Source organism: Pan troglodytes, chromosome 8 (genome assembly GCF_028858775.2).
Source record: "Pan troglodytes isolate AG18354 chromosome 8, NHGRI_mPanTro3-v2.0_pri, whole genome shotgun sequence".
Classification (NCBI taxonomy): Eukaryota; Metazoa; Chordata; class Mammalia; order Primates; family Hominidae; genus Pan; species Pan troglodytes.
Window position 1 is genome coordinate 118,932,417 of NC_072406.2, and position 24,574 is coordinate 118,956,990.

The 24,574-nt window shown below is 38.7% G+C and overlaps 1 protein-coding gene across 6 annotated transcripts in view; it reads right to left on the minus strand.

Moving 5' to 3' along the window:
- Positions 1-24,574, minus strand: part of SORCS1 (sortilin related VPS10 domain containing receptor 1) — a 590,109-nt gene that overhangs the window by 253,727 nt on the left and 311,808 nt on the right. For all 6 annotated transcript variants that reach the window (XM_024346619.3, XM_009459224.5, XM_003951748.5 and 3 more), the window contains exon 3: positions 6,458-6,557. In XM_024346619.3, the coding sequence (XP_024202387.3) occupies positions 6,458-6,557 (100 nt within the window). The remainder of the gene's footprint in view (positions 1-6,457; positions 6,558-24,574) is intronic.

A 24,574-nucleotide genomic window follows, 5' to 3' on the forward strand; every position in this document is an offset into this window, starting at 1 on the left:
TGTACAAAGGGACAGATGAAAGAGTTAAGGTGGAATGAGCAAGTGTTGCTTGTCCGCCAAGGGAATGTCATGCACCCCCTTTGATGTATTATACAATACGCTAGCTCCTCTTGGCCTCCCTAGATAATGTCAAGTGAGTGCTATGCAAAGTCCTGGCATTTTAAATATTAATCATGTTCTTCTTGGTTAGAACAGACAAAATTATACATTATGACCTAGAAATGACTAAAACCTACAGAGATTCTTTACTGTTCTTGTTTACTCACTTGAAATAATTAAATTTATAGTTAGCGAAAAGAAAGGAGTCAAAGCTGATTTCACAGAGCATTTCATTTAAGTTTCAGCCTAGGAGTCCAAAAGTGAACCAAAGTTCAATTCAAATATTCAGTCATGTATTGGACACCTACTGTATACCAAAATCCTATGCTCAGCACGTTAAAGAATACATAACTGATTAAGGCACTTTATGCCATCTAGGACCTCGCATTCTAAAGGGAGTATTAGACATGGTCAAGAACAACTATAATCAGAAGTGAGAGTAAAGTGCTAGAAAAAAGAAAACAGATGTCTTGGAGATAAGAGGGAGTGAGCAAGTCTCCTTAGGGAAATTGATTAAATTTTATGGAAGAGGTGGCATTTAAGGTTCACTTTCAAGGTCTAATGATCTTAGCTTATCATTCCCCAGCTGCATGTAACTTCAGACAAGTCACTAAACTCTCTGGGACTCAGTTTCCATATCTGTTAAAGAAAAGAGTGGAATTTTAATATCCCCAAAATCTTTTAGATTCAGATTCAATGATACGTGATTCTTCCTAAGAGAAGGTGGTGGATCCTATCAACCATTCCTCTTTGCTGTCCTCAAAAGTCACATACATGGGCCTGGCGTGGTGGCTCATGCTTGTAATCCCAGCACTTTGGGAGGCCGAGGCGGGTGGATCACCTGGGGTCAGGAGTTCGAGACCAGCCTGGCTAACATGGTGAAATCCCGTCTCTACCAAAAGTACAAAAATTAGCTGGGTGTGGTGGTGCATGCCTTTAGTCCCAGCTACTCAGGAGGCTGAGGCAGAAGGATTGTTTCAACCCAGGAGGCGGAGGTTGCAGTTGTGCCACTGTACTCCAGCCTAGGCAACAGAGCAAGACTCTATCTCAACAAAAAAAAAAAAAAAAAAAAAAAGCCTGGGTGTGGTGGCTCACATCTGTAATCCCAGCACTTTGGGAGGCCGAGGCGGGTGGATCATGAGGTCAGAAGTTCAAGACCAGCCTGGCCAAGATGGTAAAACCCCACCTCTACTAAAAATATGAAAATTAGCTGGATGTGGTAGTAGACGCCTGTAATCCCAGCTGCTTGGGAGGCTGAGGCAGAGAATTTTTTGAACCCGGGAGGCGGAGGTTGCAGTGAGCTGAGATTGCACCACTGCACTCCAGCCTGGGCAACAGAGTGAGACTTCATCTCAAAAAAAAAAAAAAAAAAAAAGTCATATACATGATACACAAACTACTCAACCAAATGACAAGAGGAATTAAGCATGCTCAGATATAAAGAGACAAAAAGTCAATAATCAAACTCTTATTTAGAAAGTGCCACATATAATAGGGTAATTAAAACTTAAACATCTGGAGAAAACACAGTGTTTAATGCTGGTATGTACCAAGAGACCCGTAGGAATGACCAATGTATTCTGAGGAGCTAGGGTCCTCTTTATAGAATGAAAGTCTTAGAAGAGTCTCTCAGCAGGAATGATGTAAATTAAGTGGTGATAACACAGAAATGAGAAAAAACTGGAGTGTGAAGGGGGTGCAGAAAACATAAAGTACAAATACTGTCTAGATTTTTCTTTGCTAGATAGTGTGCTGAGACCACAAGGATAAAACAACTAAAAGAATTGGCTTTTCCAAGTAAAAAACCAAAACAAAACACTTTTTTTTTCTTTTATTCCCCAGTGAATTCCACTAGGGGTTTTATATTCTTTAATCCTTGAAGATGTTACACGATCCTTGTGAAGGGAGAACAGCTTGGGTTAGTTGGGGGTGATGGGAAAGGTATGGCTGATAAAGACACACAGAGTATATAGAAGTTTTCTTTTTAGGCAGAATACACATCAACTCAGAGAATTTGAGAGTGAAATTGAGATTTCAACTTTTTTTTTTTTTTTTTTTTTTTTTTTTTTTTGAGAACGAGTCTCGCTCTGTCACCCAGGCTGGAGTGCAGTGGCGCGATCTCAGCTCACTGTAACGTCCGTCTCCCAGGTTCACGCCATTCTCCTGCCTCAGCCTCCTGAGTAGCTGGGACTACAGGCACCCGCCACCACGCCTGGCTAATTATTTTGTATTTTTAGTAGAGATGGGGTTTCACCATGTTAGCCAGGATGGTCTCAATCTCCTGACCTCGTGATCCACCCGCCTCGGCCTCCCATAGTGCTGGGATTACAGGCGTGAGCCACCGCGCCCAGCCAAGTTTTTTTTTTTTCTTTGCTACATTTGTATTAGTTCTTCCCATCACCTTCTGCATCCCAGCTGTTCCTTTCCGGTACAGGTTAAATCATCTTTTCTTATAGCAGACTGTATGTGACCAATAAACCTCTGCTGACACAAACAAGCCTTGGGATTTATCATGAGCTGGGGTGGGGGGAACTGCTCTCCCTCTGAGACATCGTGACAGATAGCCAGCCTGCCTCTCCTCTGGCACTGGGACCACTCAGCCTTTTCTTCTGGGCTAACCTCATATATCAGCGGCCAGATGCAGGTTTCCTTTGAAAGAGAGTATGAACAATCTAGGCTAATACCTAGGACCCCTCTTTCTATCTCTTAGTCAAGATTTCTTACACTGACGTATGTTGAGATTACAGTTTTTACTGTAACAGACCTAACCAAGGAAAGCTGCTGTAATTTACAGCAGGCTTGCAGGGAAACAGCCGATGGATGATCATTAATTTAAACTGTAAATAAGATCCTGCTTTATTCTGGACTCTGATCCCCGGTAGTGCCCCTAACAAGCTGCCTGCAAAGGCAAGGCATGAAGCCTGCTGCTTCCAACATGATGACTGAAGAACTGCTCTTGTCCACACAAATGGCTAAAAATAGCTATAAGAATGTGAAGGCAAAACAGGTTTCCGGGAATGCTGAGAGTTACCCTGATGTCGTCAGTTTTATTCCAGTTGCTCCCACTAGTGTGAAAAGCAGAGAGAAGTATCTGGTACAAAAGATTTTGACTTGCTAGATAGCACCCCGGAGACCTGAGAGAATTAATACAACTTTTTAAAGGAGTCTGCCCTTTTCACTGGAGGATAGCTTAAGCCCTAGAAGAATTGGAGCAAATGTGAGCACTGCCTTTGTTCTGCATAATTAACGGAGCCTGAAATTTCTTTCTTTTTGTTTTAACATAAATTCTCATTGATTGGAGAAAATATATTCACACTTCAAAATGTTGTGCAAGTACTATCTCTTTGATTCAAATATGTCCTTTGGGTGGGCGGAGTACATATTTCATGGTGATAAATTCACCTTATAAGTAGAAAAACTGTGCACAAATATACTGCGATGTCAACTTTATTGATTTGTGTACCATTGTTAAGACCTTCATTGTCCTCCAATATTTCTTAAATCTATCAGCATCTCAGAAAGTGACCATGAAGCCCTCATTTATCTATAGAGGAAAACATCCCTTCCTTTAGGTTCACTCATAACATTGCGATTTAAACAGCTCAGGACCACCTCTGCTCTGAAGGGTAACAGTCCCAGAGAAAGCCATTCCCTCATAGTCATGCACAGGGACTTCTCTTTTTGTAGAACTAGGGTGTGTCAAGTCTTAAGAACAGTAAAATGCCCAAGGCTAAATGCCCTTTTAAACGTCCTTCAGATAACTATGGACTAATTATGCAGCCTGATTCATGGTATATTGACTTGAGTGGATTTGATGGTTAGGCTCTTTGCTGTATTATTACCTCTCTGCTTCCCTTCCAGTCTTAGCAGCTATATCTGGACTTGAGCATCTCACTCCTTAAGTCCTGCTCCTGAAACAATCCTGGAGTTTCTGGATCATCACCATATATTCTGCAGCTACAGAAAAGCCTATAGTCAGATTTGATATTTGGCATCTTTTTTTTTTTTCATGTTTCTCTCTAACAGCATCAGTGAAACAGAGACTATCATTGATTACTCTGAGGTCTCTTCCAGGCATAAATGTCTTCCATTTTCCTATATTACTTTACAAATGGAGAAAATGTAAATGATTCACCCAGAGTCACCTGTTAGGTGGAAGTAGATTCAAGGCAGGGACTTAGATTTCTGAATCTTAGTTCAGGGATCTTTCAACTACAAAACGTCATGCCACATTTAGTACTAGAATATAGGACCTCTGAGGATGAGTTGCTGGCTTATTTCTCTTTATATCCTACAGTGCATAGCACATTGCCTAGCATACAGTTTGTTGACTGTTAAATTAAATTTGCTAAAAATGTGAACTAGAAGAAAAATTAAGAGAGATTGTAAAAATCGATACAAAGCCAACAAACAACTAAATTTCATCATAAAAATAAAAGATATAAGTTCAGTTCCTTAATTTGGGACTGCATACAGCAGATCAAAATTGTTTAGGTGTAATTGTTGATGAAGTAACCAGCCAATTAAGGGAAGATAGGAATGTTTGGGTATAGTTCTAAATTTGTGAGGTTGACAGTATTGGTTGTGTGGTACTGTGGCCATCAGCCACACAAAGCTATATCAATTTAAATTAATTAAAATTAAATGAAATTTAAAATCCAATTACTCAGTAACACTAGCCATATTTCAAACATTCAAAAGCCATAAATTGTTAATGTCTAAAGTACAGGAGAGCTTAGAAGAAAATTTCTATCATCAAGTTCTGCTGGACACTTCAGCACGAAAAAAGAATGAAGAGAAAACATTAATTAAGCTTTTACTATTCTGTGCTAAGCACCTGAAACGCCTAATTTCATATAATCCTTACAACTTCCCACATGAGGTAGGTAGGTACTGTAACTGTCCCCCTTTTAAACCAAATCCCACTGTGCTTGGAGAGATTAAGTAAATCACCTTGCTTATATACTTGGTAATAGGTTTAGCTGGGTTTTCTCTCTTCTTCTTACTCCAGAGTCTATGCTCAACTGAAAAGTTATGCTGTTTCTACTGAAGAACTTGAAATGCTTACAGCCAGAATGAACATTACACTTTATATTAGTGGTTCTTAATCCTAGATACCTATCAGAAGCATCTGGGGAGCTTTAGTAAGATATAGTTACCTGAGCCCTAATCCAGAGCAACAGTGGTGGGGCTAGAGCTTGCACATTTGGGGACCACTTTTGACAAGCAGCCAGAATTGAGAGTGATTGCTTAAGAGATATTTTCATCACCTTCCATATTCCAGATGGCAAAATGCAGACCCTACCCAAGGTCACTAACAGTAGCTAATGAAAAATCTGAGATGAGAACATAGACATCAGTGCTACCTTCATAACACATTATGGTTTAGGGTATGTTAATGAATGACACGTTTCTATTTCCTGATTAATACTATTAGTTCATGTAACCTATGTACTACTTAGCAATCGTATGTCAGAATTTGGAATTTGATAATGCAAGTTTATGAAAATAAAGGTATAGATGTAGTACCACTCCCCTTCAGGGACAAATAAATGTCTTCCTCATTTAAAAGCAATATTTTCTTCCTAAAAAATGACATATCTGAGGAGTAGATAAGCTCTCATAACAGGAGATGTATGACATAGTGGAAAAAGTATGACTGCTAACCAAGACGCCTTAATTCTAGTCCTAATTATGGCCATAACTCTGCAATGGGCACAAACTATTTCTTTCCTCTGAATCTCAGTTTTCTTATCTGTAAAATAACGGTGTTGTAGATGATGATCTCCAAGGCTTCTTGCAGCTAAGATCCATGCTCAGAAGGGACTAATCTTATCACTCTCTCCAAGCTACTCTATTCTGCTAAATGCACTGCATTCATCCTGACATTTGTGTGCAGACTGAACAAACTTTAAAAATGAAACTTCCTATCTGCTGCAGGACAATGCATTCACTTAAATTCTAGTTAATCTATTTGTTCCATGTCAAGGAAAAACTGGGACATCAGATGAAAATCCATCTTTTCTGCTGTCTTGTCAAGACTCATTCTGACTCTTCTGATTGACTGGTCAGAACTCTTACTAGAGAGTCAGCAGCATCCACCCAACAAGACTCATTCTTTGTAGCTGCCTTTCGGAAATGGTAATGATCTACCTATCCCTCACCCTCTTACATTCACAGCTGCTGATCTGAAAATTATGATGTGTCAGACATTTTACAACCTTAACATCCATCAACCCATCTTTACATTTCTAATCCCAGATTAACTGTAATGGATTTTTAGGTAGCTAGAGTGGTTAGCCAACCAACACAGAAGTCACATCATGAATGAGTAGCATGCTGAATATACATTTCTTACCTTACGCTTGTTGGTAGGACACACATAGAGATAGCTCAAAATGGTTTTCAAACCAACTTTATCATTCAGCTTCTCATAGGTTGTTCCATAATCGGTTGACCTATAATCCAAAAAGAGCATTAATGAGGACAGAAGTATACGTCATTTGGCTGCTTGTCAGTATAATGCATGCTTTACATAGTAGAATGGCTCTCAGGAGGTTTCTCAATGATTCATGTAGTATATAATGATGCTTAATTATGTACACAGTAGCATCATGTGAGTGGTTAAAATTTGCATTTAGATTGAATTGGTAAAAATTAAAACTCCATCTCTCTACTGCTCCTTAATGTACGCACATTGCATAAAGAATGTGGTTAATTTAAAAAGATTAAGAGATGAGGGTGTCCCTTGATTTGACCAAAGAATTAAAGAGTTTTTAGTCAGATATGACATTTCCAAACTTTTACTTTATGTTTGGCCCAGTAGAAAAGCAGGTTCTCCTGATTTATCTACATATTGTGTTTTCTTTCATGAGTCAGGGAATATATGGTGGGTCAGTCCCTTCAAAGGTCAGTCAGTCTTTTCTTATTATTTAAGAGCAAGAAAATGTCTCAATAATAAGTGAGATTTCATGAATTTCATACTCCATAGCCTTTTCCAGTGTTAAGCAATCCTGAGTCAGGAGGACATGACTTCTCGACACTGACACTGTTTTTCCTATAGAGCCTCTCAGCTTTAGCCATTGGTCAATAAATTATTCACTCAGATTAAATAAATTGCTTTTAATTACCTTCTCTATGAAGGTCTACTCTATTTCAGAATTTTAATCTTATTATATCATCATGACAACTATGTACAATAGGGATTATTATCTGTCTTTGATGAAAATGGCTGAACTTCAGTGACTTATTCAAAGAAATTTAAAAAATTTCCTGATAAATGGACAGCTAGAAATTGAATTCAGGTATTTTCGCCTAAGCCCCATGTTGCTTTCATTATACCTCAGCTTTTTTTTTTCCTTTTTTTTTTTTTTTAAAAAATTTAAAGAATATAGGGCTGGGCACAGTGGCTCACGCCTGTAATACCAGCACTTTAGGAAACCAAGACGGGTGAATCACTTGAGGTCAGGAATTCGAGACAAGCCTGGCCAACGTTGCGACACTCCTTCTCTATCAAAAATGCAAAAATTAGCCTGGCCTGATGGCACATGCCTGTAGTCCGAGCTACTTGGGAGGCTGAGGCACAAGAATCACTTGAAACCAGGAGGCAGAGACTGTAGTGAGCCGAGATCACACCACTGCACTCCAGCCTGGACCACAGAGCAAGACTCTGTTTCAAAACAAAACAAAAAAAGGCCAGGCACACTGGCTCACACCTGTAATCTCAGCACTTTGGGAGGCTGAGGCAGGCAGGTCACGAGGTCAGGAGTTTGAGACCAGCCTGGCCAACATAGTGAAACCCTGTCTCTACTAAAAATACAAAAATTAGCCAAGCATGGTGTCAGGCGTCTATAATCCCAGCTACTCGGGAGGCCAAGGCAGGAGAACTGATTAAACCCAGGAGGTGGAGGTTGCAGTGAGCCAAGATCGTGCCACTGCACTCCAGCCTGGGCGGAGTCTTCTCCAGAGCAAGACTCCATCTCAAAAAATAAATAAATAAATAAACAAAAAGGACATAGACATAAAATGATATAAAATTTCCTCTCAGCTTTCTTTTCTTAGGAAATTGTTTGTAAAATTCATTCATTCATTCATTCACATTTGTAGCGCTCCTAAGACTTACTTACCAGATAGTGTTGCTAAGTGTAAGGACATAGCACACAGCCTCTACTCTCAAGTATGTCACAATTTTATTTGAAAGAAAGAAATATAAACAAATATTTAGAATATGTTAAGTGCAAAGATAGAGATATGAGTTAACAATGCTTAGAAATTAAAGTTGATTTAATTCGAAAAACACAAAAATTGTAATCATCTTAATTAATTTCTGAAACTGGTAAAAGTTACAAATTCCTATAGGCCATAACGACTAAGCAGAATTGCATGTTAACAACCTCACTACCATCCATTCAGTATACACAGTGGACCAAACACTGGAGCAAGAAAGCTGCATAAAAGTGATCCTGGAGCTAGGAATTAAGGATTTATTCTGGCTGGAAATTCAAGATATTTCTTCCAAAAATTTATACATAGATGGCAAACAGAAAACGGTCAACACTTCAGAGGATTTAGATGCCATTCCTAATCGCTGAGGAACAAAGTACTACGCAAAACTTCTCGAAAGAACTATGAACCTTGAAAACGGGTAAGTTTAGAAAACAAAATTAGAAAGAGCATCACAGACTAGATGTTACCTTTGTAACAAAAATATACACCTGGCTTATTTCAGGACCAGTCTCTGCACTACTATAATCAAACACACATTAGCTTGATAGTCAAGAATATTTGAGGAGCATTCCAGAACTATTTCACAGGATATCTTATTAATGAATCACAACAAAACTTCTTAACATCTTCCTTCCAAATCTATCTTTTTCTCCAAAATTCATAGCTTGTTTGAGGGAATTCCCTGGTATTCTCTAAGAAATATCGAAGAATTCTTTCCTAGCCCAGTCCACTTTGTTTTCGCTTTTTTTTTTTCTTTCTTTTTTGAGATGGAGTCTCACTCTGTCACCCAGGCTGGAGTGCAGTTGGGTGATCTCGGCTCACCGCAACTTCCGCCTTCTGGGTTCGATCGATTCTCCTGCCTCAGCCTCCCGAGTAGCTGGGATTACAGGCACACATCACCACATCCAGCTAATTTTTGTATTTTTAGTAGAAATGGGTTTCACCATGTTGGTCAGGCTGGCCTTGAACTCCTCACCTTAGGTGATCCACCCGCCTCAAACTCTCAAAGTTCTGGGATTACAGGTGTGAGCCAAGGCACCCGGCCCCTAGTCCACACTTGGTGTTTTGTCTTTTTTTCCATTCTTATCTTAACCTCCTGAGTCAACATTCTCTTTCTTGTGTGTCTCCCGCATCTTGCTAGCCTTATTCTACCTCCTTTTATTGTACAGTTTTTTCTATTCATTATTCTGAACAATACTCACAAGTTCCAGAACAGAAAAAACAGATGCAAAATCTACCTGGGGGCGGGGGATGGTGGGAGAAGAATGAAACATGTAAATACTGCTACATTAATACATTTAGCCTGATGATAGGTGGAAATCAGTAAGACTACATGAGAGACAAGAAAATGGTTCAATTTTCCTAGTGGAATAATGAAAAAAGAGACTAAAAAAGTAGGAACTAGTCTATAGAGAGTGTGAAGAGTTTCTTATAATTTCTATTAACTTGATCCCTGAGCTACTCGATGAATATTTTTACATTTAAAAAAACAAGCCATAGAAAGGCAAATGAGGATTATATTATAAGGATGCTACATACAATCATCCTTATTTGCATGTGTGTGTGTGTTTGTGTGGGTGGGTGAGTGGGTGAGTATTAAACTCTAATCCCAATGTGACAAGATGACAATAGAGTGACTTAGTCAGATTTACATTAGCAACATTTTTTTCAGAAAGCTTACACTATATTATTGGACATTTTTATCTTATTGTAACATAATTCATCCACCAATCCAGATCCCTCAAGGTATCTATCATTATCTTTTGGTGCCATCACTTGTTTCTTGATTTTACAAAGCTCAAAAGTTAACCCAAATTTTGATAATTCTCCACTCGAGCAGAATTGCCTATTTAAACATCATGGCTTTGTAATAAGCAATTGATAGAGAGAAAATGATGCATTTTCACACATCCAAGTGGTATAGATCAGCGGTTGTCCAAGGGTGTCCCAAAGAACTAGAATTAGATAGAGTGTTGACAAGTTTCATCGGTAGAACCAACAATCAGCTGGCATACATTGGTATGGTGGTACAGAAGTAAAAATAGTAAATACTTTCAAACCAGTTGATAAATAGTTACTGCACCAAGTTCTCTGAGTAGTTGTTCCTGCGAGCCTTATCACCTATAGTCTTTCACTCAGGGGCCTCTCAAGTTTCCTCACAGTCCAGCAATCAAAAGATTGAGGCCTGGCGCAGCAGAGATCCTCAAAAAACTTGCTCCAGCACCAAGACCAACACACCTGTGCTGATCTGTCGATGCCTTTGCCAATCAGGCTGCTCCCCAGTGGGGGACACAGTGACCTTGGGTTGGCACTGCATCATGGAAGGCAATTTCTTTCTTTTGTTATTATTATTATTATTATTATTTTGAGACGGAGTCTCGCTCTGTCGCCCAGGCTGGAGTGCAGTGGCGCAATCTCGGCTCACTGCAAGCTCCGCCTCCTGGGTTCAAGCCATTCTCCTGCCTCAGCATCCCGAGTAGCTGGGACTACAGGCGCCCGCCACCATGCCCAGCTAATGTTTTGTATTTTTAGTAGAGATGGGGTTTCACCGTGTTAGCCAGGATGGTCTCGATCTCCTGACCTTGTGATTCACCCACCTCGGCCTCCCAAAGTGCTGGGATTACAGGCGTGAGCCACCACGCCCGGCCATGGAAGGCAATTTCTAGTGCCCCTCTGTAAGTCCTGATTCACAGCTAAGAGATGCTTCCAGTTCTAGTCGCACATTTATGGGAGCTGTAGTCTCCTATGGACATGAGCTCCAAAAGAGCAGAGGATGCTTTTTGCCCAACAAAGAGGTTGGGCAGCAGACTGGCTGGTGAGCTGATGTGCTGGTTAAATATTTTAACTATCATCCCTAGGTATGGGAGAGGACATTTTCCAAGAACAAAAAATATTGAGAAATATGTGATTAGGCAACATTTAATGTTCCTTTACTTCATAACTTTTCACAAACTATATTATTCTAATATACATCGAACCTCTTAAAAGCATATTTCATGCGACATTTTCCAAACATATTTGATGATAGGATCCATTCTTGAGGGATATCTAATGAGATTAGTGTTCTGAGCAACACACTTGGGGAAGCATAAGATCAAAGACAAAGAAAAAAAAAGAAAGGTATGGATCTTAATTTCGTAAGAAAGAGGAACTATAAAAGTATCTTAAATGAAAATTGCAAACAGAAATGCCAGCCTGTACTAACCATAAAGTGACTACTGTTGTAATAGAAAACAAAAAAACAAAAAAAGGAAAGGATCTTAAAATGTGTATCTTAAATAGTCATAATTAAGATGCGACATATGCAGCCTTGAATTCTTCACTTGTACCATTTCTAAAAAATCATTTCAAAGCAAGCATTTTTATTTTCAGGCTTTGTTTACAGGTTGACTTATCTATAAATGAAAAAGAGAGCTTCTGTCTACACCTATACTGTGCCAGAAGAAGCTAAAAGCTTAACAAAATAAGCATTCCATGAAAATAAATCTGCAAGTGATTAAATCAAGGCTTACTTTCTTCTGCTTTTGATCTTTAATCCTTACACTACTGTTTTTACAAATATATCTTAGTGGCTTTTAGAACATTTGAAAGTATGTCTCTATTTAAGTATTTACTATATACACAGAGCTGAAATAAGTTGCTCTGCAGAGTTCAGAAACCACCATCTGAGGCATCCCACCCGCCTTCCAAGAGGTTATAATCTTTTTGAGGTGGCAAAATCTCCTATCATGCTTGAAAAAAGGATCAGTATAGGATACAGCTAGTTTCCATAAGAGTTGCAGAAATGCAGTGTGTGACTGGATTTCCTTCACTATAATCTTATGCCATCAAATGGAATGCTAAATAAACACAGAATCATTGTCATCTAAATTAACCCATAAACACAATGATTGGCACAGAAGCAAACTATAAATGATAGCTTTTGTTACTCATTTTCTAACATTTTTTTCTTGATTGTTTTTGGTGTTCTTTGCTCAATACTTACTAAAACCTATAACGTGAACCCTCAATGAAAACCCCAACCACTGAAAATAATTTTGAGTTAGGTTGCTTAGAAGAAAAGATATTCATAAAGCAATTACAACATTTTTTAAATGTAGCATAATTTAGTCTATCATATCTTGAAGGATATGTGCTAGTAGTTTTATGTGGTACTTGGATCACAGAGTTAATGGTAAGAACTGGAATACAAGAAATAAAGATTCCACACTCTGCTTTTATAATTATTATGTCAGAATTCCATTTCTGAATAGACCATTATGCTTAAAAATCCTAACAGAAGCCGGGCGTGATGGCTCACGTCTGTAATCCCAGAACTTTGGGAGGCCGAGGTGGGTGGATCAACTGAGGTCGGGAGTTTTGAAACCAACCTGACCAACATATAGAAGCCCCATCTCTACTAAAAATACAAAATCAGCCAGATGTGGTGGCTCATGCCTGTAATCCCAGCTACTCAGGAGGCTGAGGCAGGAGAATCGCTTGAACTCGGAAGGCGGAGGTTGCAGTCAGCTGAGATCGCGCCATTGCACTCTAGCCTGGGCAACAAGAGCGAGACTCCGTCTAAAAAAAAAAAAAAAAAATTCCTAACAGATAACATCATAACAACGAATGCTCCTTGAGTACATACAATGTTATCTGAGCTCTTCACATGTAGAATCCTATGAGATGGACACTGATATTAATATCACATGTTACAAATAAGGAAGACTAAAAAGTGTAACCAGCCTGCTGAAGACTAAAGAACTTGGGAGGTGGGCCGGGCGTGGTGGCTCACGCCTGTAATCCCAGCACTTTGGGAGGCCGAGGCGGGCGGATCACGAGGTCAGGAGATCGAGACCATCCTGGCTAACACGGTGAAACCCCGTCTCTACTAAAAATATAAAAAATTAGCCGGGCATGGTGGTGGGCGCCTGTAGTCCCAGCTACTCGGGAGGCTGAGGCAGGAGAATGGCGTGAACCCATGAGGAGGAGCTTTGCAGTGAGCCGAGATTGCACCACTGCACTCCATCCTGGGCGACAGAGCGAGACTTGGTCTCAAAAAAAAAAAAAAAAAAGATCTCGGGAGGTGCTGAGTGCGCACTGGCCAGCATCCTTAACTCCATACTGCCGTGCCTCTGTCAAAAGCCACCAGGAGAAATTTGCAGTTAAGGAGATGTATTCAGAAAACCTAGCTGAGCATTTTTTGGTAAAAGAAACATTAACTGAAACTCTTTGAGGTTGTATATGGTGTAGACCAAAGCCTGGCTTTTCTTTATACCTATTAAAAGGCAGACCTGCCAGGGAAAATTGATTAAATAAAAAAAAAAAAAGTATAAGCAGAAACTCTCACAAGGATCTATGAGGAAAAGACGGTATATCCTTTATCTGATCCAGCCTGACTCCTGTGAAGGCTGAAAATATGGACAAAGTGATTGGGCTCAACCAGTTAATGACTTCACGATGCCTCATTAAGATTAGCAAGATATCTCAGTCTAATAGAAAAAGCAAGTTCTTGAAGCAAAACACAACTGGAATTAGTCACTCACTGTTACCCACTGCAGTGCCTACATGTCTTAGTTGGACTCCTAGCCCACTTATGTTGCCCAGTGCAATGCCAATATGTCAAAACTAGATTCCTATTCAGCTTTAACTCTGCTTATTTTTAGCAAACAGGATGTCTGTGGTCAGGAGTTCCTTCTTAGAAATAAACCAGCTGAAGTTAGCAAAATCCAAAACTGCAGCTTACTCAACCTCTGAAGAACTTCTAGCTTCATTATAATCCAATTTCCATGCTGAATGACACTCCCACCAGTATCATGACAGTTGACAGTCACCATGACAATGACTGGAGCAGACCAAGAAAAAATGGAAAAGAGGCAGCTCCTTGATTCCAGGAAAGTCTCAGTCCCTTCAAAAGAAAAGCATAAATATTCCTCCCCTTGCTCTTCAACCCAACCCCCTATGTTAAAGATACCCTGTATTTGTAACTGCCTGGTTCTCAGGAGCTGGGAAATTAATTTATGAGCTATGTTCCCACTTCTCCAATTCCACGATGATTGAATGAAGACAGTACTGCTTGACACTCACTTTCAGTTTTGTGTATTGGCTTTTGCAACACCAAACAGGAAAAAGCCCCCTTTGGGGTAACTGAGACCCCCAATAACATCACTATCTAGTAGGCGGTCAGTGCCCTGGTTTCTACAACAAATAAATCTCTCAGTACTCCACAGAATTTCATGTATAATTTGCATTCCAATTGTCACCTAATAGGATTGCAATATAATTGTGAGCTGCCTGATACCCAATCCCTCTCTTTTCTCTGCCTCCTCCCCACTCCACTCACATTCCAGTCTTGTCCCTTCACTTGGAAAGGTTTTTTTCCAGATACCTAATAGACAACTGTCTTATTGCTTTCTGAACAATGCTCATGTTGTATGAAGTGACAGCCTCCCTCACCCACCCCTCAGCACACTCTGCCCTTCCTAGGTGCTTTTATTTTCTGTTCACAATATTTATCCCCATCTGATAGATTTTTACTTATTTTTATTGTGTCTTTCTCCATGGGAACAGGGCTGATGTCTGTTTTGTTCACAGATGTCTTCCTAGCACTCAGAACAGCGCCCTGGGCACAGTAGGCACTATTTGCTTTTGACTACTTACTAGCCTGATGGAGGCTTGCTTTTCTTGTGTTACCCAGTGGACTTCCATGAAATAAAAATTGAGAAGCTCATATGGTTTGGCAAGGACTTTTGGCTACAATAGCCCCTGCTGTTAGAAGATACAATCAGCCGTGTGGAAAGAAGGGACACTAGGGTGGTGACTCGGTTCTATGCCCTCTACTTTTTTTAAATTAATAACCTTGATTTTTAGAGCAGTTTCAGGTCCACAGCAAAACAGAGTGGAAAATAAGTAGTTCTCATATAGCCCATCCCTACACATGCATAGCTTTCCCCATTATCAATATCCTCCTTCAGAGTGTTACATTTGTTACAATCAAAGAACCTATAACGAAGCAGAATGATTACCCAAAGTCCACAGTTTACATTAGGGTACATTCTTGGTGTTATACATTCCATGGGTTCTGACAGATGCATAATGACATGTATCCACCACTTGACATCATAGAGAATAGTTTCACTCGGTCAAAAATGCTTGGTCCTCTTCCTATTGATTCTTCCTATTCCCCTAACCCATAGTAACCACTGATCCATTTACCCTCTCCATAGTTTTGTCCTTTCTAGAATGTCATATATAGGCATACCTTGTTTTATTGCACTTTATTTTACTTTGCAAACATTACATTTTTTACAAATTGGAATTTTGTGGCATCCTGCAGGGAGCAAGTCTATTGGTGCCATTTTTCCAACAGCATGTGCTCACTTTGTGTCTCTGTGCCACATTTTGGTCGTTCTTGCAATATTTCAAACTTTTCCATTATTATCATATCTGTTATGGAGATCCGTGATCAGTGATCTTTGATGTTTCTATTATAATCATTTTGGGGTGCCCTGAACCATGCCCATGTAAGATGGCAAATTTAATCAATAAATATTATGTATGTTTTGACTGCTCCAACAACCAGCTATTCCCTATCCCTTTCTCCCTCCTTTTCTTTCCTCCCACCCCTCAGGCCTCCCTCTTGCCTGAGATAAATGATATTGAAATTAGGCCAATGAATAACTCTACAATGTCTTCTAAGTGTTCAAGTGACAGGGGGAGCTGCATTAAATAAAAAGCTACAAATGATTAAACTTGGTGAGGAAGGCATGTCAAAAGGCAAGACAGGGCAAAAGCTGGGCCTCTTGTGTCAGACAGTCAAGCTGTGACTGCAAAGAAAAAGTTGTTGAAGAAAATTAAAAGTGTTACTCCACTGCACACAAGAATAAGAAAGTCAAACAGGTTTATTGCTGATATGGAGAAAGTTTTAGTGGTCTGGCTAGAAGATCAAACCAGCTATAACATTTCCTTAAGCCAAAACATAACCCAGAGCAACGCCGTAATTTTCCTCAACTCTATGAAGGCCAAGAGGTGAAGACACTGTGGAAGAAAAGTTTCAAGCTAGCAGAATTTGGTTCATGAGGAAAAAAGCCTTCTCTATAATGGGTAAGTGCAAAGTGAAGCAGCAAGTGCTGATACAGACACTGCATCAGGTTATACAGAAAATCTAGCTAAGATCATTGATGAAAGTGGCTACAGTAAACAGCAGATGTTCAATGTAGAGGAAACAACATCCAATCAAAAGACGATTCCATTAGAATTTCAAAGCTAGAGAGAAGTAGCCAATGCTGGCTTCAGAGCTTTGAGGGACAAGCTGACTTTCTTGTTGGGGGCTAATGCAATTGGTGACTTTCAGTTGAAGTCAATGCTCTTTTATCTTTCTGAAAATCCTGGAGTCCATAAGAATTATCCTAAATCTATTCTCCTTGTGCTCTATACATGCAGCAATGAAGTCTGAATGACAGCACATCTGTTTACAGCATGGCTTACTGGATATTTTAAGCCCATTATTGAGACCTATTGCTCAGATAAAAAGATTCCTTTCAAAATATTACTGCTCACTGATAATGTACCTAGTCATCCATGAACTCTGATGGAGATGTACAAGGAAATGGATGTTGTTTTCATGCCTGCTAACACAACATCCATTCTGTACTCCATGGATCAAGGAGTAATTTTAATTTTTAAGTAGTATTATTTAAGAAATACACTTTGTAAGGCTACAGCTTCCATAGATAGTGATTCCTCTGACAGATCTGGGGGCAAAATAAATTGAAAACCTTTTGGAAGGGATTCACCATTCTAGAAGCCATTAAGAACATTCATAATTTATGGGAGGAGATGAAAATACCAACATTCACAGGAAGTTGGAAGAACTTAATTCCAATACTCGTGGATGACTTTGAGGGGTTTGATACTTAAGTGGAGAAAGTAACTGTACACGTGGTGACCATAACAAAAGAATTAGAAGTGGAGCTTGAAGATGTGAGTGAATTGCTGTAATCTCATGATCAAACTTGAACCAATGAGGAGTTGCTTCTTATGGATAGGCAAAGAATGTGGTTTCCTGAAATGGAATCTATTCCTGGTGAATGTGGTGTAAACATTGTTGAAATGACAGCAAAGAATTTAGAATATTAAATAAACTTAGTCGATAAAGTAATGGCAGGATGTGAGAGAATGAACTCCAATTTTCAAAGAAGCCCTACCATGTGTACAATGATATCAAAACAGTATTGCATGCTACAGAGAAATTTTTCATGAAAGGAAGAGTCAATTCATGTAGGAAACTTTATTGTTATTTTATTTTAAGAAATTGCCAGAGCCACCTTAATCTTCAGCAAATATCAAGGCAAGACCCTCCACCAGCAAAAAGATTATAATTCACTGAAGGCTCAGATAATAATTCACATTTTTTAGTTATATATATATATATATATATATATATATATATATATTTTTTTTTTTTTTTTTTTTTTTTGGATGGAGTCTTGCTCTGTCGCCAGGCTGGAGTGCAATGGCATGATCTTGGCTCACTGCAACCTCCACCTCCCAGGTTCAAGTGATTCCCCTACCTCAGCCTCCCGAGTAGCTGGGACTACAGGCGCACGCCACCATACCCCGCTAATTTTTTGCATTTTAATAGAGACGGGGTTTCACCATGTTGGCCAAGATGGTCTAGATCTCCTGACCTCATGATCCGCCTGCCTCGGCCTCCAAAAGTGTTGGGATTACAGGCATGAGCCACCCTGCCCAGCCATAAAATATTTTTGATTAAAATATGTACATTGGTGGCCAGGTGCAGTGGCTCACGCCTGTAATGCCAGCGCTTTGGAAGGCTGAGGAGGGCAGATCACTTGAGGTTAGGAATTTGAGACCAGCCTGGGCAACATGGTGAAACCCCATCTTTACTAAAAATACAAAAACTAGACTGGTGTGGTGGCATGCACCTGTAATCCCAGCTACTTGGGAGGCTGAGGTGGGAGAATTGCTTGAACTCAGGAGGTGGAGGTTGAAATGAGCGAAGATCACAGCACTGCACTCCAGCCTGGGCGACAGAGCGAGACTCCATTTCAATAAAATAAACACACACACACACACATTGTTTTTCTAGACATAATGCTATTACACACTTAATAGACTGTAGTATAGTATAAACATAACTTTTATATGCACTGAGAAAGCAAAAATTCATTCACTTGCTTTATTGTGATATTCGGTTTATTGCAGTTGTCTGGAATCAAATCCACAGTATCTGAGGTATGCCTATAGTTGAAATCATACAGCATCTAGCCTGTTCAGATTGGCTTCTTTCACTTAGTGATATACATCTCAGCTTCCTGCATGCCTTTTCATGGCTTGATAGCTTTTTTTCTAAGTGCTGAATAATGTCCCTTTGTCTGGGTGCACCATAGTTTCCAGTCACCTACTGATCTCAGTAAATCTCAGTTGCTTCCAATTTCGACAATTATAAATAAAACTTCTATAAACATCCATGTGCAGAATTTTGTGTAAACATGTTTTCAACTCCTTTGGGTAAATATCAAGGTATGTGATTGCTGGATTGTATATTGAGTATATTTGTTTTGTAAGAAATTGCCAAACTGTCTCCCAAAGTGACTGTATCATTTTGCATTCTGACCAGCAGTGAATCAGAGTTCCTGTTGTTTCACATCCTTGTTGGCATTTGGTGTTCTCAGTGTTTTAGATTTTGCCCATTTTAATAGGTGTATAGCAGCGTATCATTTTTTTTATTTGTAATTCCCTAAAGACTTACGAGGTTTAACATATTTTATATGCTTACTGGACATCTGTATATGTTATTATTTTATTATTTTATTTATTTTTGTTTTTTGAGACACAGTCTCACCTTGTCACCCAGGTGGAGTGCAATGGCATGACCTTGGCTCACTGCAACCGCCATTTCCCAGGTTCAAGTGATTCTCCTGCCTCAGGCTCCCGAGTAGCTGGGACTACCCTTGTGCACCACCAGGCCCGGCTAATTTTTGTATTTTTAGTAGAGACAGGGTTTCGCCATGTTGGCCAGGCTGGTCTCGAACTTCTGACCTCAGGTGATCTGCCCACCTCAGCCTCCCAAAGTGCTGGAATTACAGGCGTGAGCCATTGTGTCTGGCCTATTCTTTCATGAGATGTCTGTTCAGGCTCTTTGTCATTTTTAAAAAATGGCTTTAAATATAAATTTCTTAACGTTGAGTTTTCTTTGTTTTGTGTTTTTGAGATGGAGTTTCGCTCTTGTTTCCCAGGCTGGAGTGCAATGGCGTGATCTCAGCTCACTACAACCTCCGCCTCCCAGTTTCAAGCAATTCTGCCTCTGCTTCCTGAGTAGCTGGGATTGCAGGCATGTGTCACCATGCCCGGCTAATTCTGTATTTTTAGTAGAGATGGGGTTTCACCATGTAGGCCAGGCTGGTCTTGAACTCCTGATCTCAGGTGATCCACCCACCTCAGCCTCCCAAAGTGCTGGGATTACAGGCATGAGCCACTGTGCCTGGCCCTTACTGTTGAGTTTTAATAGTTATGTGCATGTGTGTGTGTGTATTTCCCCAATTTACTGATACGATTGACAAATGTAATTGTATTTAAGGTATACAATATAATGTTTTCATATAGGTATACATTTTGAAACAATTACCACAATCTACTTAATTATATGTCCATTACCTCAAACATTAACTGTCTGTGTGTTTATGCAGTGAGAACACTTGAGTTCTCTAGGAGCATATTTCAAATATGCTTTGCATTAACTAGAGTTACTATGTTGTAAATGAAGTATCCTGAACTTATTCATCCAATAGTGAAAAGTTTTTATGCTTTGACTCATATTTCCACTTTCTCCCAACCCCCAGCCACTAGTAACCACCACTCTACTCTCTGTTACTATGAGTCTGGCTCTTTTATAGACTCCACATGTAAGTGAGATCATGCATCATTTGTCTTCCTATGTCTGGCTTATCTCACTTAGCATAATGTTTTCCAAGTTAATTCATGTTGTGGTAAAAGGCAGGATTTCCTTTTTTTTTTTTTTTTTTTTTTTTTTTTTGAGATGGAGTCTTGCTCTGTTGCTCAGGCTGGAGAGTGCAGTGGCGTGATCTCGGCTCACTGCAAGCTCCGCCCCCCAGGTTCACGCCATTCTCCTGCCTCAGCCTCCCAAGTAGCTGGGACTACAGGCATCTGCCACCACGCCCAGCTTATTCTGTTTTTGTATTTTTAGTAGAGACGGGATTTCACCGTGTTAGCCAGGATGGTCTCCATCTCCTGACCTCGTGATCTGCCCACCTTGGCCTCCCAAAGTGCTGGGATGACAGGCGTGAGCCACTGCACCCAGACAAGATTTCCTTTTTTTAAGGTTGAATCATATTCCACTGTATATATAATACATTTTCTTTATCCATTGATTTCTCAGACAGTTAGGTCGTTTCCACATCTTGGCTATTGTGAATAATGTTGCAATGAACACAGAAGTACAGCTATCTCAAGATAGTGATTTTATGTCCTTTGGATATGCACCCAGGAATAAAACTGCTGGATCTATATGGAGCATATTTAAACTTTTAGGAGCCACCATATTGTTTTCCATAGTGGCTGCATATTTACACTCCCACCACAAGTGTACAAGGGTTCCCTTTGCTCCACATCACTTGTTATATTTTGATATTTTGATAAAAAACATCCTAATAGTTGTAAGGTGATATTTCATTGTGGTTTTAACTTGCATTTCCCTGATATTAGTGATGTTGAACATCTTTTCGTATACTATTGGCTTTTTATATGCCATCTTTGGAAAAATGCCTATTCATGTCCTTTGCCCATTTTTAATCAGGTTTTTTGTTTAATTTTGCTATTTACTTGTATAAGTTTCTTATATATTGTGATGATTGTTTCTTTGCTATGCAGAAACTTTTTTGATTAATATATTCCCACATTTTGCTTTTGGTGTCTGTGCTTTTGGTGTCAAATTAAAATAAAATCATTTCTAAGACCAATATTGAGGAGCTTTTCTTCTATGTTTTCTTCTAGGAGTTTCATGGTTTCAGGTCTTATGTTTAAGTTTTTAATCAATTTTTAATTGATTTTCATGTATGATATAAAATAAGGATACAATTTCATTCTTTTGCAGGTGAATGTCCAGTTTCTCCAACACCATTTACTGAATTTCTTTGTATATTGTATATGACAGGCCTTCATCAGATAGGTCTTTTATAATTTTTTCCCAGTCTGTGGCTTGTCTTCTCATTCTATTGGTATTATCATTCTCAGAGTTTTAAAATTTAATGAAGTCTGGATTACCCATTTTTTTCATAGATTGTGACTTTGGTCTTGTATGTAAAAAGTCATCACCATATCCAAGGTCATTTAGGTTTTCTCCTAGTTATCTTCAGGAGTTTTATAGTTCTGCATTTTACATTTAGGTCTATGATACATTTTGAGTTAATTTTTGTGAGGGCTGTAAGCTCTGTGTTCAAACTTCCTTTTATTTGTATTTATTTTTGCCTGTGGGCGTCCAGTTGTTTCAGCACCATTTGTTGAAAAGACTTTTCCTCATTGCATGGGCTTTGGTCTTTGGTGAAAGATCAGCTGACTATATTTATATTGTTCTATGTCTGGGCTCTCTACTCTGTTCCATTGATCTATGTATCTGTTCCTTCACACAATAACAAACTGTCCTGATTACCACAAGTTTATTGTAAGTCTTGAAGTCAGGCAGTGAGTGCTCCAATTTTGTTTCCTTCCCTTACTACTCAGTTGACTATTCTGGGTCTCCTACATCTCCATATAAACTTTAGAATTATTTGTCAACATCCACAAAATAACTTGCTACATTTTAATTGAGATTGTGTTGAATCTATAGATCAAGTTGAGAAGAACTGACATCTTGGCAATATTGAGTCTTTCTGTCCATGGATATGGAATATCTTTTCATTTACTTAGTTTTTTAACATCTTTTATCAGAGCTTCATAGTTCTCCTCATACAGATCTTGTGTGTGTATGTTGTTAAATTTATGTCTATTTTCTTTTTTGGTATGCTAATGTAAATGGTAATGCGTTTTTAATTTCAAATTCTGCTTGTTTGTTACTAGTGTATATTACTTTTGTATATTAACTTTATATTGTACAATCTTGCTACAATTACTTATTAGTTTTTTCATTGTTGTTGATTCTCTAAGATTTTATACATAGATGCTTCTGTCTCTGCAACAAAGATAGTTTTATTTCTTCCTTTTCAATCTGTATAACTTTTATTACCTTTTCTTGTCTTATGGTATTAGCTAGGACTTCCGCTAAAAAACAGTGGTGAGGAGATATTCTTGCCTTGTTCTGATCTTAGTGGGAAAACTTTCGAGTTTCTCACCACTAAGTAAGATGCTAGCTGAAGGTATTTTGTAGATGTTTCTTGTCAATTTAAGAAAGTTTCCCCGGCTGGGTGCGGTGGCTCACACCTGTAATCCCAGCACTTTCGAAGGCTGAGGCAGTCGCATCACAAGGTCAAGAGATCAAGACCATCCTGGCCAACATGGTGAAACCCTGTCTCTACTAAAAATACAAAAATTAGCTGGGCGTGGTGTTGCACGCCTGTAGTCCCAGCTACTCAAGAGGCTGAGGCAGGAGAATCACTTGAACCTGGGAGGTGGAGTTTGTAGTGAGCTGAGATCACACCACTGCACTCCAGCCTGGGTGACAGAGCGAGACCCTGTCTCAAAAAAAAAAAAAAAAAAAAGAAAGAAAGAAAAGAAAAGAAAAAGAAATTTCCCGCTATTCTTAGGTTGCTGAGAGTTTTTACCATGAATTGGTATTAAGTTTTGTTATTTTCCCTCATCTATTGGTATATTATGTGATTTTATTTAGCCTGTTGATGTGATAATTACATTAATTGATTTTTGAATATTAAACCAGCTTTACATATCTTGGATAAACCCCACTTGGTCATGATGCACAATTCTTTTCAAACATTATTGGATTGAGGGGTTTTGCATCTTTGTTCATGAGAGATAATTGTCTGTAAGTTTGCTTTTTTCTCCTAATGTCATTGGGTGGTTTTTGATATTGGAATAATACCAGCATCATGAAATGAGCTGAGAAGTATTCCCTCTGCTTCTGTATTCTGCAAGAGTTTGTAGTAAATTGGCATAATTTATTTCTGAAATGTATGGGAAAATTCACCAGTGAACTGACTGTGCCTGGTGCTTTCTGTTTGGAAGATTATTAATTATTGATTCAATTTCTTTAATAGTTACAAGCCTATTCAGATTTCTACATTTTCTTATGTGAGTTTTGGCAGATTGTGTCTTTCAAGAAATTGGTCCACTTCATCTATGTTATTAAATTTGTGGGTAGAAAAGTGTACATAATAGTCCTTTATTGTCTCTTTAGTATCCATAGGATCTGTAGTGCTCTCTCCTCTTTCATTTCTGACATTAGTATTTTGTGCTCCCTCTCTTTTTTCTTAGCCTGGCTAGAGGCTTATCCATTTTCTTGATTTTTTTTTTTTTTTTTTAAACAGGTTTTGGTTTTGTTGATTATCTATTTTCAGTCTTGTTGATTTATGCTCTAATTTTTTATTATTTCTTTTCTTCTGCTTATTATCAATTTAATTTGCTCATTTTTCCCTAATTTTCTGAGGTGGGGGTTTAAATTATTGATTTTATATTTTTTCTTTTTAAATATACACTTTCAACATTGTAAATTTCCCTCTAAGCATGGCTTTTACTGCATCCCACAAACTTTAATAAGTTATATTTTATTTTCCTTTACTTCAAATTATAGTTTCTCTTGAGATTTTTTCTTTGATCGATGTGATATTTAGAAGCATGTTGTTTAATCTCTGCTTATTTTGAAAATTTTCAGCTATTTATTTTATTGATTTCCAGTTTAATTTCATTGTGGTTGAAAAACAGACATTGTATAATTTCTACTTGCTTCAGTTTGTTAAGCTGTGTTTTATGGTTCAGAAAGTGGTCTGTCTTAGCAAATTTTCCATGTGATCTTGAGAAGAATGTGTAATCTGCTGGTGTTAGGTGATATTGTCTAGAGATATCAATTTTACCCTGTTGGTTGATGGTGTTGTTGAGTTCAAATATGTCCTTATAATTTTTGCCTACTAGATCTGTTCATTTTTGAAAGACGATGTTAAGGTCTCCAATTATAATAATGACTTCATCTTTACACTTGCAGTTCTAATCAGTTTTTGCCTCATGTATTTGGACACACTCATGTTAGGCATGTGCATATTAAGGACTCTTATGTCTTCTTGGC